We start from the raw sequence: 17,639 nt of genomic DNA, 5'->3' as shown, positions 1-17,639 counted from the left end.
GTTTACTTTGTGTTTTTTTCGTTACGCTCCCTGGTTGAGAAATGAAGACAGCTCTGATTGTGGAATCTGCGGTTTCGGTTTGAAGAATACTCGGCAGAGCATCCTTACCAAAGCTTTTCTTATTTCGGCGTTAAACAGGAATAAAAGCGTGGGGTCCAACGCTGAGTTAGTGTACATTACGCAAAGAAAAATGTTAAAATAGATCGGACTTATTTGCCCTTTGCCGAACTTGTGAACAGTCTGCACGATGAAGAAAGGAAGCCAGCATAGAATGAAAATTCCGCCAATCACAGCCAGGACCGCAGCGGCTTTTAAGTCCTTTCTCCTCTTCCTGGTCTGCTGGTACAGTGTACTGGCTTGGTTTTGGGAGTCTATTTGTAAGGCGTGATATCGCGCGATCAGGTAAATTTTCACGTACGACACGCTCATTACGATACAAGGTATCACGATCACGAAGAGCCATAACGCTAGGAAGAAGTACAGCACTTCGGACGTGTAATGTTCTTCGGAGATCTTTCCGCTGCGGCAAATGGCCTCCTTTTCTCTCCACATCACTGGCGGGATCGCCAAACAAAGACTGCCGAACCAAATCACAGCTAATAGGGTTTTAGCCAGGTACGACGGCATTCGGTCCGTATAGTTCAGTGGCGACGAAATGACGAGGTATCTGTTGATGGCAACGGCTGACAAGCTGAACACGGACGCCGCGCCAAAAAGCACCCCTAGAGGGGTGGTGAAATAACAGATTGTATAACTCGGGTACCAATTGCGATCAAAACGTCCAAGGATGGTAGTGGGTATCTTCAACAGAGCGTTTAAGAAATCCGAAGTTGCAAGACTCAATATGAAATAATAGTGAACTTTTTGCAGGAGTTGTCTTTTGATGATTACAGTCACCAATAAACCGTTACCGCCCAGAGCTGTGACAACTAGCAACGAGAGGTAAGCGATGAGGAAGATATTGCTGACTGTCAAGGTGGAAGACTTGGCAGGAGTTGATGACGTGGAGTTGAAGTCTGCCATGACTTCTTCTTGATGTCAATGTTGTAAACCGTGTGAAGAAATGGAATCACGCTAAGAGGAAATGGAGAACACGATTTTCAATTTAATGTTCAGAAAAACCTTCCTATTGGGCCAATACAAGGTTTAACTTATTACACTCTAATTAAATAACACCCCACTGGGAAATTTCTCGCCGTATTTTAGGCAGAAAACTATGCGTATCCTCACAGGTTTTATCTTAATACGTAGAATGTATCCGCGGTAAGATGCCGATGTGACACCTTCCCAACCCCTCCCCTACACATTCCTTTTCTGTCTAGGGAGCCCATGATTCTACAGCTATGCATACTTCGAGTAACGAAAGAAACCAAAGGAGGAACGCGCCTGTTTTCATCGCTTCTAACTGCCCTCAGGTAATTAGCTATTCTCTGTCTTCTCTTGAGTTGCAGCTCAAAAATCTGAAGCAAAACATTGCAGCGATACCTTAATTTACACCACTCATTGTTCGATAGCATTGCTTTGGTCTTTTGTAATTGTCAGTTATGTCAAGGGCAGTAGCAAATGCGACTTCCCGACAGGGAAAGTCCTGGGAGACTCTGGTTGATAGGTCTCTGAATAGCTACAGCTACTGTAATTAATTCATTTCACGTCGACGTCTGTTGGTTTTGCCATGATTGCTCCTCTTTGGCTAGCTTTGTCTGTTAAGCTCTCAGGGGAATTGCTCGATAATCGTTCTAAAAAGATAAATGCATTCAGCAGACGTGAAAAAGATTAAATTTGAAACAAACAACGAGTAGCATCAAAGAAACTCAAACATGAAAAAGAGCCTTATGTAATCATCACAAATTATATTATGAAGAGACAGGACTTTTGCACATACGTAGTCATCCTTTAAAGTAGAGGTCCTGCTGCGCAGAAGATAGATCCTTTTATACGCTTTTTTAAATTCAAATATTGGTGAATATTGGCACATGGGCTTTGGAAATAGACATGGTCATGTTGCTTGGATACGTCATTCAGGGATTAATGAGTACATCATAGCCTCAACATAACCGTTTCTGGCCTAGTTCGAGCTGGTTCGTACATTTGCAAAGCCAAAATTACACACGAGTTGATTTCCTTTACGTCTTGATTCGTTCTAAACCGATTTTTAAAGTTCACCAAAATCCCACGTCAAGAAACTTTGAAATGGGGGGAAATGCTAGGATTATGATCAAGTTACTTTTGAAAAATCGTAATCTGGATGATTTAGTCGTTGAAGATGCACCAGGGGTTCAACTGAGTATGTAAAACTCTTGAATTTAGTTTCACAGAGCAGTAAGAAATCGCCGCTTGCAGTGTTGCACAAAAACAGCTGGTCCTGGCTCAATATGTGTATAGAACAAAACCGTCTTCCCGAACTGTGAAAAGCCTCAAAGTTTCAACTCTAGGCTCGGCATATGAAGTTGATGCCCTAAATTATGCAGTATTTTGGGAAAATGTAGAACTGTTTTGTATAATTATCATGCACAGAGAAAGGCAAAAGCGTAAACGAAATTTCGATTGCATATTTTTACGTCAACACGGGCAGTTATTAGTTTTCTGACAAACCTCATCTGCAGACCCTTCTGGAAGGAACATACGGGGTACAGTAGAAAGTATTTTCTCCTTGTTTTCCAAGACTTATCTTTCGTTCACCAAAATGACTTGTATTTAACGAAGAGTCAATTTATGCCTTAAAATTGTTCGCTTGAAAGAGCAACACGCTGGGTATGGGCTTTCCGTTTCAGCTGGCGCATTCACTTCAAGCTGATATCAGCTTACTGCACAAAGACATAGTTTTATTAAATGCCCTTCGGGGGGTCAATAACACCATTTTCTGTAGCGAAAACTATCTGCCACATAATAGAACCCTTCGTCTTCAGACAAAGACTGTAAGAATACGTGTATAAGCCATCTCGAAAGAATATTGTTTTAAATTGATTGTGTTCCACTTGGTCTGACGCATCTGTTGTCTGTTCTTGTTCTTGTCTTCAACGGTCTGTGATCTCATTAACATCTTGCATTGAGCTTATTTTTGGAAATCCAATTTGCACTGAATATTATAATTATTCAAATTATCTATTTCTCAGTATTATCACTATTTACATTGAAATTTCTCGACCATTTCCTCATCCCTTGTTTTTTCTTCAATTTTTTGTATCCCAAGCGAAACTTGGCATTTAGTCATGAGTACCAAACTTCAGTTTTCATCTATCCCCAGGAAAATAAAAGTAAAACCGTATTGTTGTTTAAATTTTCTATTAAATCATGATATTTTTTTGAGATTGAAGTTTTTACACGCAACAGTGTTTTTCTAACGACGGTTAACTGAAAACTTGATATACCGATTGCAGAACGCTTTCATTTTCTTGGACAAAAGATGGCGCTTAAAGTCCTTAAAACATCTAGCCTGTTACAAAATATGTAGAGCTCTGATCTTTATGTAAAGCCCTTTATATGGAAAGTTCACCTTGTCGCAGCAAAACTAGGATTGATAAACTCTATTCATCAAAATGTTTTTAAAAGGTGGAAACAAATCCTTACCTCGGAGGTTTCAGTGTTTTATCGAAAGATGACGATCATAAAATAACACTGAAGCAAGGAACCGAACTTGCTCACGCGCTACAAACTCTGGAAGTTGTTTCTGGTTTATTTTTTTTCAGACACTCGGCTACAGGAAATGATGTGAAGCACTTTAATTTTGAACCCGATTTAATGTATGAGAAAAATATAAGCTGACCCAGGTGTTGGCACAAAGTTCATATGCTTAGTATGGCCAGATAACAATGAAATAATGGACTTTTTTGAACAAGTATGTCGGGCGTATTTTGTTTAATTCTTTTGCTCCTCAGGTCGGCAAATTTCAAATTAGTAACACGATCATGGCCATTAACTATGAAAACGTTTTTGTCTTTGGAAATGACGGGACCACGAAGGTGTAAGATATTTTGTACTTCACTTTGACTTCAAGGAATTAACGTTAGATTGAAATATATTGATAACCATATTTGGAAGGAAGGTCCGGCAAGGTTTCGAAAAGAAAGATCGTTTTCATTTAGCTCTAAATCATCGCATTAGTAATTCTAAGGCCAATAATATTGTCGATACTAAAGTAGTTTTGCGAGTTCATTTATCGAATATAGATTTGTATTACCATGTGCTGAATTGCAGTTGGGGGAGCCTTTTTTTCTCGTGACAGTGCAGTGAATTTTCCTTGGAGTTAATGTCAAATCAAATTTATCACTCCTTTGTGAAACATTTAAATAGTTTATATCAATGCGAGTAATTAAAGGAGTAAAGCATGAAGTGACGATCTATCAGTCAGTTACAGCAATAAGATTTTTGGGTAAGGAAAGGTATTTCGTTAAGTGCTAATTTGTTTAATGATCTTACGTTTCGCCTCGCTTAAATAAATTATAACCGACGCCAGTTTTCTGCCTGAGTTTGCACGAAAACTTCACTGGGAACTTTGAGGGAAAAATTTTGAGAACTGATACAGAATTTCGGATTTATATTGGCTTTATTAACATCCAGCGTTCAGTTTGCAATCGAGAACACAGAATAACGGCAGTAAACTGGTGAGTTTAATTTCAAACTGACTTCAAATTTTGTCACCGCTTCAGAAAACTATCCTACACGTGCTTAAACTCGCGATCGTTTATGGAACATTTGCAAAAACACCCATCAGAATGAAAGGAAAAAAAAAATCGAGCAAAAATTCTGATTGAAACCTCTAAGAACAAAATTAAATAATTGATATCCAAACTGTTATTCAAACAGAGACTACAGTTAAGTTTTCTGGAGAAAACAACCGTAGCTCTTTTCACCAGAAAAAGGAAAACATTAAAATAATGAAAAAATCTATTTTTTCATTTAAAAGCAGCTCTGCAATAGGCTTAAGTAAAATCACAAGGATTTAGAGGTTTAATCTCGATACGGTTTCAAATTGAACTGGCACCAATTATCTTCTGTAGTGAATAGGTCTTATTCAGTAAGGCTTGTATTTTTGGAACAACAAATGTCTTTTCTACTATCAAAATAGAGTATATTGCAGCCTCGAATCCAGTTATTTCCGATCAGGTTAAACGAAACCTTTTTGCTATTGTCCAAGTTTCTTCAAATTTCCTATGTTTTGACTATTTTGTTTACTGCTATGGCAACATGTAATGAAGTGACTTTTCTTCGTTATCAATTTAACGACCTTAGAGGTGTCATTAAAACTGGTGCCATTAACACTGCCAAAAAACCTTGGCGTTATGATTTTTGATTTAGCTTTAAAAGTGGACTGGAAAATTTCGGACCCGAAGCAGAATAATAACGGTATTTGATATTTATTGAGCTTGTCTTTGATTGATTTCCGCTATCCGTTAAGTAATCAAGGCAAATAGCACTTGAAAACTTGTCGGTACGCCAGGTTATGACGATTGTGGCGAAGATTTGCGTACCACGGCAAAAACATTATCGTTGTTCCTGTTTTCTAACACGTCTTCAGTTCAACGGTTAAATTGTTATGAGTTTTTATCACAATTAAAAATTTATAATGTTGCTCAATACAGTTTTTCCTAGTTTTTGTGATTTAATTTTGCTTGCTCAATTTTCAGGTAGTTTCATTAAAGTGCTCGACAGATGTCATTTTTGTCCACAATAATCTGTAATTGCAGTATTCGCATTGAAAATATTTGATGTCCGCACTCCTGAAATATATATTGTGTTTATTTTGTGAATTGATTCTTCAGTAAATAGCTGTGTTGCTAGAAACAAAACCTTAATCTGATGACTAGCGGCTCATTTTGTGAGAGATGTGAGGACTCTTTTTTGCATCACACGAGCCAAAAAATAAGGAACAAAAATTGTGTCGGAGCAATATTCCAGTTTTAGGTCGACAAACTGGTTGCCGACTTTTCACATTAGTCTAAATCGGCTTTTATGAATTCGGCCGTTTATCGATATCGAAATCGTTCAATCAGCTTAGCATAACACAGGATTACAAAAACGGGACAGAAAAGTAACACAAATCCCGCATATCACAGATGTAACTGTTATACAACTAACTAAAATCACCTGTAAGCCTGCCTGAGATGCCATTTTCAGCCAACGTTCTGCGCAATTTTCCGAGCCAAACGCGCACGGTTTGGAGAGCGGATACATTGTAATACTGAGATCGATGGGACCAGTTTCTTTCAAAACGTACCAGCCGCATGTGATGTCACTCAGATCATGTGATTGTAATTTCTGTATAGGGGCTATGTTATCATAACAAAAATCGTCCACAAATCTACTCACTTAGCGCTCATCCAAGCACTTCCTCTGTTTATGAAGGCACGTTTTCTTTAATTGCTTGTTTCATTAATAATGCAATGTATACATATATGCTAAAGGCATTTCTTGTACTATACAACCGCGCATGCAAGATTCGGGAACAAGAATTATTTTTCCCCAAGTTGTTTACTTTGTTCGTTTTAGTCATTTAGTGGTGAGAAACGGTTTTTATTGGAGCTTGCCCTTAATTCAGCAAGAAGCTAGAAATATTTTTCAATCCTTCCGTGGCTCGAATAAGGGAATAAAAACGCAATGGTTTAGTTGTGTCCACGATTGTCGACTTGATATTACGTATTCGCTTTGTCGCCTCGGGTGGCTATTGAAAAGTATATTGGTCTTAGTGAGCCCCTCTTTCTGTCTGAAAGTAAAGTGTTTGGTAACTGAGAAGCAAATCCATTTAGGTCTTGGACAAAGCTGTCAATCACCATAACAATAAGTGACCACAAAGTAACGTTCTTTTCTTATTGACCATGATTAGGCAATACTTAGCCTTTCATGCAAAGAGGAAAAAGTGCTCTTTTCATTATAAATTTCTTCAAGTTTAGCTACCACTATGATAATCATGGAATTTAATCCAGGGCCCGCTAGATGTGTGGGTGTACAATCAGACAATTTTTCTCGATTGAGAGAATTAAGGTTCAGTGTGACGTTAATGTGGTATTTCTGGAGTTTTTATTGACGTAGGGTTTCGCAGGCAATCACTTCGTTGAAAAAAAAGTACTTTCATCTTATTAATATTGATGCTATTCACGACTGCTCACCTAATGATGAAAAGCCTTTTCTTGAATTCTTTTGTGAGCAATAATCTGTTCTTTTAAGGCGGCATTCCAATTGGAAAACTGTCATAAACATTTTTACACCTCACTTCAATTTTTTTTTTAAATTTCCATTTGAAAGAAATGGCCCTTATACATGTTCTACGGACGTGCTCTTTAATTTCCAGGGTGCCAGATTCGTTCAGTTAACTATCTGTTTAGCGGACACAAATCACCTTAACTTTCTGAAACTCGCTTTGGTATTAAATTAGATAACCCACAAAGATTGATGCTATGATGTGATTCCAACAACAATAATTTTAGCGAGGGTTTTTGACCCCAAAATACAAACGCTACTTCTATGCATAATTGTTAAGGTTCTCACAGAGAATCCTTGAAGGAGAGAAAGATTGAAAAAAAAAAAAAAAGCAGGCCGAAGAAGAGGGATGGGAAGGGACAGATTATTAAAACAAGGCAAGTGAAATTACTGGAAGGCCAGAAGAAATTTAGAGCTTTTTTGTGTTTTTTGAAAAATAATTATCCGTTAAGGTTTGTTTAAAGGAAAGTTTCAGCTATCAATCATAATGACAGCGTACCATTTTGCTCCTAGTTCTCAAATATTCCCTTTCAATATTAGCTAAAAAAGGTAAAATAGTAATGATCAAGTTGTGATAGCAAATTCAAACGGAAACAGAACACTTAAAAAGACAACAATTTCTTACTGCTTGTGTTTATAAATTACTTGCTTCGGCATCAAGTTGTGCCTAATGCTCGGGTTCTACTGAAATATGCGTCACATTCATGTTGAAACTTGAGCAAGAAGAGACAAAGTTGGGAAATAGCACATTCGTGGAAAAAGTGCCAAATCTCTCACTCACAGTCGTGAAATTCTGAAAACAAATTGTATATAACTTACGTTTTTTTGTTTCGTATTTGCGTAGCGGCTTCCCTCTCGTTGAATTAGCCCGTGAACATGAACCAAACACCTCAAATTCAGTATACTATTTAGGCCTCACTGGTTCCAGAGGCGATTGAGGCTCTCTCCATTGTGAAACCAAAAATTGTGATATTGTTTTTGTCGGTGTCTGTAAGAAGTTTCACGATGCAAACTTTAATTCATGCGTGCACTTTATTATTCGATTCAAATGTTGTATTGTTATCAAAATTAACATTATATATTATTGATATTAATAAATCCGGCTTCATTTAGAATTTCAGGTCTTTCTTTTATCTTCCGCTGTTGAAGTTTTCAGTTCCAGCCTTCATTTAAAATTATTCCTTGAAATCAACGAAACTTGATTAGTTTAAAAATTGATTCAATTGTTGTTTCGTTTTTCTGAGTTTCTGTAATTAAGAGATCACGTTGCTCGGGATTGTTGAGTTAATTCGAGAGATTTTTTTTTTGTGGTAGGCTTAACCTGAGAAAAAAGGCAGGAAAAGTGACATGAAAAAAAATCCCTTGCATATTATTGGTTACCAAGGTCTGCCATTGTCTTTGTGCCTAAGTGTGAATCGCTTGATCAAATATGATGTTATGAAATATCCGGAAAGCAAACACATTTACCTAGAAAGTTAAATAATATTTTTGGACTAAAAGTATATAGCAATAATATTGGTAATTATTTTGAAAAATGCTTTTTTATATTTTCTAAGTTCCAAGGTGATTCCAATGGTATTAACACTAATGAATATAAGGATTGTCAACGTACTAGCTTGGACTAAGAGAGAATCTTAATTAAAACAACTGTACGGTCAAATAGTAAAGCACTGCAAATTACCTTTCAACTAACATGCAATGCGAGTTTTAATTAAAAAGAAATTAAAACTAAAGCCGATCAAAAAAAAAAAAAAAAAACGTCGATGGCAGTAGTAAACTCCAAAAAAACAAAAAAGGCCGCTATGAATTATTTCACAACTGATGGAGTAATCCTAATTTAATTAAGCTGTATGTAATTGCTAAATAATAATCTAACATTAGTCCTTTTCTGAAGGAATATTGTACACCAATTGGAATCCCCTACCTATATAATTTCCTAATTTCTGAACCTTAAATACAAGAGCTTGGTGTTCCTTTTGATGTTTTTTTTTTTAATTTGTTTTGTCTACCTTCAATCAAAGAAACATGATTTTGAGTAGGCAAATTTCGATCAGCTTTAAAATAGTTCAGAGTTCAGAAGTCACGTGGTACAGGCAGAAGACAGAGAAACCCACATTTAAGTGACCGTCTACATTCTTTTAAATTGGCATTTCGTTATGAAGGCGGCCACCACGAGATTTCTTTTTTCGTCAAGCTGGTTTACTTTGGATTATGCGGTATATAGCGGCTATGGACATTTCTACTTTCCCCGGCCGAATGAAATACGAAGCTATATCTTGCAGATGTTATGTTTACCAGCATTCTGTCTCGTCTTCCTTTTTTTTTGGACAGTGAGAGGAAACTATTATGTGCAATAAGTCAAGAGAGAACCTACAATGGTTTTGGGCTTGAACTGTATGCCCGCCAAGTTTCCCACAGATTTGGAAAAATAGGGTTCGATTTTTTCCTCAATTTCCGGGCAAGAAGAATAGCTTTGGGGGCGATCTTACATGAAAAACCAGCAGGTGAATTCACCCCTAACTCTCTCAGCCGAGCGATGGTCATGTTCCATTTTTCATTCATGACTTACCCCGTGCCCCAGCGCGGGCAACAGCAACTAGGCTGCGCAGTCTAAAGCTTTCTCAAGCTTCTTGTTTACAGTTCAAATGACTCCCGCAGGTGTGTAAAACTCAGTATGCTCGTCCATACTTGTACGTGTGCGGTTGAAACCCTCGTGAGGAGGAAAATGACGGAAAAGGAAAAAAGAAATTGAAACATGCTGTCTTTGTTCTTGGTTTCTATATAAGCCATCAGTGATGGTTAAATAACGTGATTGCTGAATCGAATGAGCATGTCACTTGAGCACGTGTTTGGCTTAAAAATGCGTTTTTGCACTCCTTCGCTATAAAGAAGAAAAAGAGTTATAGAGAAGACTTGCACTTTGTGATTGTATTCTCGTGTTACTGATACTTTGATATTTCGCTTACCTTTTCAAGCTAAAACACTTTTGCCTAACCTTGAAAAATGAAGGTTGTTCTTATCGGATCCATTGTTTTCTAAACTATGCTCATTCACTTGGCTCCTGAAATCCGTTATGGGTGAGTTTTTACCCTCTACTCTACGTGGTGACACAGTTTGTCTGGTTTTCCGTGCAATGATCCAATTCACCATGTATCCAAACTTAAAATTATCGATATTTCAAATTGACCGACATTTTACTGAAATAATAGTGGCCGCTCAACGTCCGAGAAGCAATGCAATATCCTTTCTGTCAACTTACCGGACATAAATTTAGCTACTGAGCAAACTATATGCCCTGTGTTCGGCTGTTGTTTTATTGGTGACGGCCAAAACGGCAAAAACTTTATTTGAGAGCAATAAATGACCCAGGTTTGTTTTTAACTGAGACAGCTAATTTCCCGTTCAGTGCTTCCGCAAATAAGGGTGCACACACAAAAATAATCACAACACTGCAAAATATTCTCTTCGCAGAGAATTTGTTCATTGACAGCAGCCGTGCAGTATACGTTGCCTCTCATGAAATTCTGCAAAATAACCCAAGACTCGAAATTCACATGAAAAAGAGAGATGCATGATATCAGGACGACACTTAACAATAATATTCAGATATGACAGAGGACTCAGTTTCGTCTCATTGGACGTTGTTAAGTTGATTAACTCAAAGGCGGTAGATCAGAAAACATAAATCTGAATAATGCCTTTTGGGTAAATAAAACAACTGACTTAGGTGGGATATGGCTAAAATTTGATCGAAAATCTCGGTCACAGCTAAACCTCGTTATCTTAGATTAGTATGCAGAAAATTCTGAATATAGGCTAATTTATTTCCTCCCACCTTCCATTATGTCTTTGTGCAGTTTAAGATGTCAAAAATAAAATATTTTCCTAACGTTGCTGGCGGAAAAACAGATCTGCGCTACGTAGAAGGGAAAAATATTATTAGTGTTAAATTTAAAAACGGTGCTGAAGTAGAGTCACAGAGTAATATAATTCTGCGTCTAGAAATGAAATTCACATATGTACCTACGTATTTGTTATACTCGTGATAACAAAAATATTCTCTCGCGTCGTCGCAAAACACTCTAGGTCTATAATAATAAATATTTACCTCAAATGAAAAAACTGGATGATGTAAAACTGGAGATGATGATCAGTGGTGTAAAACTGGAGATCCTGAAAATGCTCTCAAATTGGTCGGTTCATGTGCTTTTCTTCCGGAGCTCACTTAACCGATCTCAGCTGAATCAATCTCACCGGGTAAGTGTTTTGTCCTCATCAAAATGGTAAATGTTTATCTGGAAGGGTTGATGACCAATTACGGCATCGGCTAAAATGCAGGTGCAACTTTAGACTTGGCTTGGTGGCTCGATAGGCAAAAAATGGTCATATTTATTACAATTATTTGGACCATAAAACACTCAATAGATCCTTTGCTGTACAAAATTTATATTGAACGTCCTTTTAACTTTTTATGTTTACAATCACAATTGAATACCTTACATTCCTGAGGAACCACACCCAATATACTGACCACACCTATTTCGTGCTGGTCCAAAACTAGGTTTACGCCAAAGAAGATATCTCTACAGTGAAAAATGCTACACCCTTGAAATTTTGCTTGCAGAACAACAATACTCAGAGCTGTGCAACCTACCACTCTAAGCTCATCAGTGCACATATTTCAAGTTTTATCATGCTGTAAAATAATTACTCGAAAATATGCATAATGGCTTCCAATTAAGTTCTTATAACTCTCCACTTATTGACTGGAATCTCACCAAAGTGGTAGGTTGCACAGCTCTGTTAATGTCCAAAATACCCTGAAAATTTCAGGTTGTTATCTACTATAGTTTTGGAGAAATCACTTTTCTAAGCATGAAAAACAGTCAAAATGCAGGTATTGAGAAAAATGGGCGTAAAAAGTGCAAACGTTTGTTCAGTTATTTTCTAGTCACATCAGAAGGCTCCTGGTCCATATGAAGGACCTTCTCTTGCCTCTAATGTCTCAGTGAAGCCTTTCTTGTAATTTCGGAGTTGTCTGCGCCTTTTCTTGGATGTTTCTCCGCTTTTACGACGCGAATGGCGAATTCTGTCATGGTCAAGCTTCATACAGGCTTTCCTACAGTGATAACCTGGATCAATTCCGAGGGCTTCTAAAGTGGTCAGGAGTGTTTGTGAGCCATCATTGAAGTGGCCAACTGCTAGGAAGGTTGCCAGCTCTACAGTTGGTGTACTGGCATGTGTTTCCTTGGTTGCCCTTTGCCAAATGAACGCATTGATGGCCTCGTTTTGATTTTGGGTGCCACCATGAAGGCATCTTGAAAGTAAACTTTTGTCAGACAGTGCTTCAAATGTTGGATAAATTGCATCAGCAACAGCTTCTGGAATGGGTGATTCATGGACATAATCTGCCGTTCCCTTTGAAATGTCTCGTTGAAAGCCGCACCAAGATTCCTCACCAGGAGGACAGAGATCATGATCGGGTTCTTCATCCGTTGATTTTGAATGATGCCAAATGGCCATGACAGCATTTTGCATACAATCAATGTCATGGGTATTTTGCCTTATAGCCTTGCCATAATAAACTTGCAGTTTATCAATTCTCTTATCCGTTAGCCGCCCTTTTCCACCAATCCCTTTTCCATCTGCTAAATGAGTTGTTCCTTGCCGTTTTTTCAGTGACCGAAGCCTTGAGCCAAGGCGTTTCTGCACATGGCCAACGCATTCAAGTTTTGAAATGTCTACATCACCATAGACATTTTCCTGAACAAGAAGGTTATGGGCTTTACTGTCCCCATCACCGAGAAATTCCACATACCTGGTATTGTGCTGTGCAACTGATCTTTGGAATATTGCCAGCATACCTGCAGAATCCATAGAGCCAGAAGAACCAGCAAAGTTTGCTTGGCATTTGTGTTGGTGTTGTTCCCACCACTCATCAAACTCCTCAGTTCCTTCTTTTCCCCTTTTCAATTTGCACTCACCACATTCCTTCGACATAATTTCACAGTCCAACGCCTTTCCAGTGATAGTGGAGAGCACAGTAACCACTCCAAAAGATGAAGAAAAGCCTCTCTTTCTCCAGGTTCCATCTCCTGATACTGCAATATTGAAAGTTCCTCCCTCGTCAGGCTCGTAAAATTCTTTTACTTTATCTGCAGCTCGTGACATGCTTTCTTTAGCAGTACGTTCAGCTGCATCACGCACGGCTTGGACATGATCCCTATATGCATTTTCGTTCATTGGCGGCAACATGTTCATCACGCATGCAAATTTCACGAGACCTTGATGACCGACGCCAATGTTTCTGGTCGCTAAAACAGCCCTCCTGTTCACTTCGAACGCTTTGCTGTTGTTGGCCTTGGAAGAAGTGTAAAATGACTTATGAAACGAGCACTTTCGAGTTGTACACTTCAAAATTAGAAGGGAGGCAAGGCCCATCTTTGATTCCTTGTCCTCGTCGAAAACAATATGTCCTTGTTTACACAAAGGGCACAACAACGACTCGAACACAGCGGCAAGAATGGCGATATCGATGAACCGAAATCCATTTACGTGTTTCAGTTCATCTTCACTGCTCTCTTCTCTTGAAGAATCACTTGATGCTGCCTTTATCTTACGGACAGAAGCTGGTAAACTCTTGAAACTTGCTGCTTCCTCAGTTTCCATGTGCTCCTCGTCACTACTCAAGTCTTCGCTCAGTTCGGGTGAAGCCTCCTTTTTTGAGCGTTCGGTTTCTATCTTCTCTGCTTTCTTTTGGTACTGATTCCCCTTAAATTTCTTTTTCTTCCTTGGGATACTTCGAAATTTTTTTTTGGGAGGCATATTCTTCGAAATTTCTGACCAAACAATCTTCTACGAACCGATCACAACCACGTTTCACTTTCGTCTCAGAAAACACGTCATATAACCATCAGCTACTGTACCCCTTTGAGCTCAAACTAGTCACCAGGCTCCTACAGGCTTTCAGATCACTCGTTCTCGATTTGGGAGAAAATCTGACAATAAATACCGATTCTTTTGACCAAAAACGACGCGTAAACAATGCTGGTTTCCATAGCAACCATTTGCAACGCTTCGGAAATGTTAAAATTTCTTGATTTCATCGAAGGGTATACAGCAAAAAACTAACTTTCCTTCAAAGTACACTAACTAAACATGTTAAAATTGCTTTTTCCAAAAATATGAATTTTTTTACTTTTTTTCCCTATCGGGCCACCTTAAAATGAGCAAAACAAAAGAAAATATACCTGTAATTAATATGGATTTTAACATTAACGAAATTTGACCCGAGGCAGTTATTCAAATTTGTGGAATAAGTCTTCATTGCTTTTCGTGGTTAAATAGCTCTTAAATATAATGTGGCTAATGACAATTTATGGCCTCTTCTCATGTGATTATCCCACTGGATAATTGACAGAACATGCAAATTGAAGTAAAGTAGGAAATTTAACTCTTCACTTAAATACAACATCTTAAATTTAATGCAAGGCTTTTGGCACAAAAGATAGACAGAAGTTGAATACAGTACTTACAGACGTCGAAAGAAGCGTATTTTTATCTTCTATTCTTCATCAATGATTTAACTCGGCGACTGTACCAAGAAAAAACAGTTATAACCGAAGTAAATGACCTTGCAATGGAGTTTATATTACAGGTTACGCCAGGATGCCTATATCATCTGTTAAATGACAAAAACAGAGTCATTACTTCATGCTTCGAGTCACAATCCCAAAAATATAGGGTACTTAGAGTGGCGTTGATAATATTTTAGCGGCAAGCGTTGGCAGTGAAACCATAACAAAGGCCAAAGAAACTCCATTAACGACTGATATGAGCAAAAACCCTACCCTCAAACCCCTTCTAATATCATTGCCAGAATTAGGCCAGTTTTAATGAAGTTACGCAAGTGAGGATCAAAGTTAAGGAAGCTATTAACTCAAGGTAGGTCTCCACTCCATGTAGGCCTTTTTCGATGTCACTGGTACCCAGCTCTTTCGCGGATCAGTTACCATCTGCGTTACGCGGATGTTGACTCGGAGGATAAAATAGCGTGTTAAGCAACTTGGGCTGTCCCTTTAAGTAAATCCAAGTCATAGTACTTGTTATTTGCAGACTACCATAGGATTTCTGAAGTCGGAAGTGATCTAAACATAACATGGAAGGATTAACCCTCTTATCCTTCATCCTTCCTTCCTGATAATTTCAGAGCGGAGAAACGCACTGCGCAGCTTCAGTTCTGTGCATCCCTATAGCCCTACTTGGGGGCTCAGGTAATAATGCAGGTTACAATGATGGAAAGAACGGTGAACTGCTAATAAAGTTCGCGATGAGGATGTCGTTCGGTTGATTTATTTGTACCAGGAGCGATAATCGATTATGGTTTCTGGTTGTACTTGACAAAAATGAATTTTTTTTCGGCATTTCACCGTTAAGAAAACAAGGCTCCCCTAGCATGCTGAGAGGCTCTCTTGCTTTTATATTCACGTGGGTTGCTTATATGGATGCAATATGTAAAGGGGGTTATCAGGAAAACTGTGTCATCGCACCGAAACTTCTTGTATACCGTTGGAAATAAAAGGTTCGGAAACCTTCTTTAGGTTAATTTTGTCCGAAAAAAAAAAAGATTCTCCAGGAAAACAATACACCAGCTTTCCATTAGGGACTTGAAAATGTTACTGCTTACCTGGAAAATTGGGAAAGCATGTAAAATTTGTCACTATTTTTGTTTATACGTTGGAGCCTGGAGCCCGCAGCCAAAATTCGCGCATGCTTACTGCGTTTTTCCACTCTGGAACTGATAATAGCGTCGACCCGGTTGTTCAAAGGACTACGCTATCCATTGGAAACATTCCTATCCAGTGGATGGCATAGTTTTTTAATTCGTCAACACTTATAAACTCGATAGTAGCAGCTTTGCGCTTGTCTACATGTGGACCTGGGTACAATTCAAGCTACACTTCCGGTCGTTCCCAGGGTTCGTCAAGAGACCGCCCAAGCCCTCAGTCGATCACGGGAGTTTTACCCCTGATTTCTCGAACTCCCGGAGGGAGCGGTACTTTGGGAATTTCTGGGTGGGGATGTGCGGCTGGGACACTGGAACCCTTAGCCTATACCGGAGCTGGTTCAGCTGAATTTTGCTACCCTATACTAGAGTAAACTCCCCAAATCCCCTCATCTATTGACACTGTTGAGGCTGATTTGCGTAAATTTAAACTTGCCGATCTGATTTTTTTATATTTTTGAATGGCAATTCCTGGTTTCCTTAGTCTAGATAAAATCTTCAACCAATTTGTCAGTTTTGTGAAAAATCATACCCTATTCTAGACCCAAACACTCTGATTTATATACCCTATCCTAGAGTAAACTGCTTGAAAACCATACCTGTCACAACGGCACATACCTATATAGCCCATATATGGCAGTACCCCCACCGGGCTCGAACTATCCGATTTTTCAAATCAGTTTTTGTTTCCCTTGCCGGGAGATTAAAAAAAATCGGGATTCTACAATAATAATAATTCTACAATTTTTCTTCAGAGAGGAAGCGTTAAATGTTTTGTCATTCCTCAATTCGTGTTCTCTAAAAAAATATTTAAAGAGTGTTATTTGGTTTAACAAAGATCTTGATAAAATGTACATGATAAACGTATATACGACCTAGGAATACTATTAAATACGAATTTATCTATGTCTGTATATCTTTCAATCGCGTAGTGAATATTGTCTCTATTGGTTCTTAATTAAGTTGGCAGCTTTCGCCGTGAGCAAGGCAGTGAGCCACGAGTTCCTTACATCCTCTGCGGGGCAGCGAAGCAAACACGAGCTTCCATCGTCGTGACAAACCCTTAGACAATCAGTGCTATGTAGAGTTAGAGATGTGATGTCAGACACCATTACAATCCCTGAGAAGGTTAGCACGGCTTGTCTGTTCTCGTAACAGTACAGGTTATCCTCCAACAACACAAAGCGCTTTTTGTTCCAGCTTGTTCTCCTAAACGGAGAACTTTCTCGAGTTCCCTTGGTGTCTTGCGACTTCAAACTTGCCTTGGTAGAAAACTCTTTTTGAAGGTTTTAAAATAATTTTGTCAAATGAGTCACAAGTGCCGATATCATGTGCTTAAGGCAATCTCCTAGAATTAAGTGGCTGCGTCAAGTGGTTACCATGCCCAACCCAATGTGGCTTTCTCAAATGGAGACAATCTCATACGAAGGCCGCCTTACGTCGAAAGAAATATAGTCTGTGTCCGGGTATGAAAGAAAGTGACTGCACTGAAAATCATTTTAGTAGCTAGCTTAGCTTTGGTTCAGGCATATCAGTGTGGAATGAACTTCGTGCGCAAGGGGTAGATCAGCGTGCGGCGGTCGAACGGGAGACAAAGGGGTAGGAAATGCGAAGATTTAGAAGAGGAACATGGAGCCGCTTGAGTGAGCTATAGCAGTGG

The 17,639-nt window shown here is 38.7% G+C and overlaps 1 protein-coding gene and 1 pseudogene across 1 annotated transcript; both read right to left on the bottom strand.

Annotated features, from left to right (window-relative positions):
- Nucleotides 1–5: 5 nt before the first annotated feature.
- LOC145478160 (D(1A) dopamine receptor-like) lies at nucleotides 6–11,418 on the bottom strand. Its single transcript, XM_081456087.1, has 2 exons — nucleotides 11,303–11,418; nucleotides 6–1,074 (listed from the first exon to the last, which is right to left on the bottom strand). The coding sequence occupies exon 2, from the start codon at nucleotides 1,021–1,023 to the stop codon at nucleotides 22–24; it is 1,002 nt and encodes a 333-aa protein (XP_081312213.1). The 5' UTR covers nucleotides 1,024–1,074; nucleotides 11,303–11,418; the 3' UTR covers nucleotides 6–21.
- Nucleotides 11,419–11,988: 570 nt separating this feature from the next.
- On the bottom strand, nucleotides 11,989–14,248 carry LOC145468422 (uncharacterized; annotated as a pseudogene).
- Nucleotides 14,249–17,639: the final 3,391 nt, after the last annotated feature.

The sequence above is a fragment of the Orbicella franksi genome, chromosome 2 (assembly GCF_964199315.1).
Source record: "Orbicella franksi chromosome 2, jaOrbFran1.1, whole genome shotgun sequence".
In the NCBI taxonomy this organism is placed as follows: domain Eukaryota; kingdom Metazoa; phylum Cnidaria; class Anthozoa; order Scleractinia; family Merulinidae; genus Orbicella; species Orbicella franksi.
This window is presented reverse-complemented; position numbering and strand designations above follow the sequence as displayed.

What these genes read in the sequence shown, in the direction of transcription:
- LOC145478160 (XM_081456087.1), bottom strand. Translation starts at nt 1,023, where the DNA reads ATGGCAGACTTCAACTCCACGTCATCAACTCCTGCCAAGTCTTCCACC.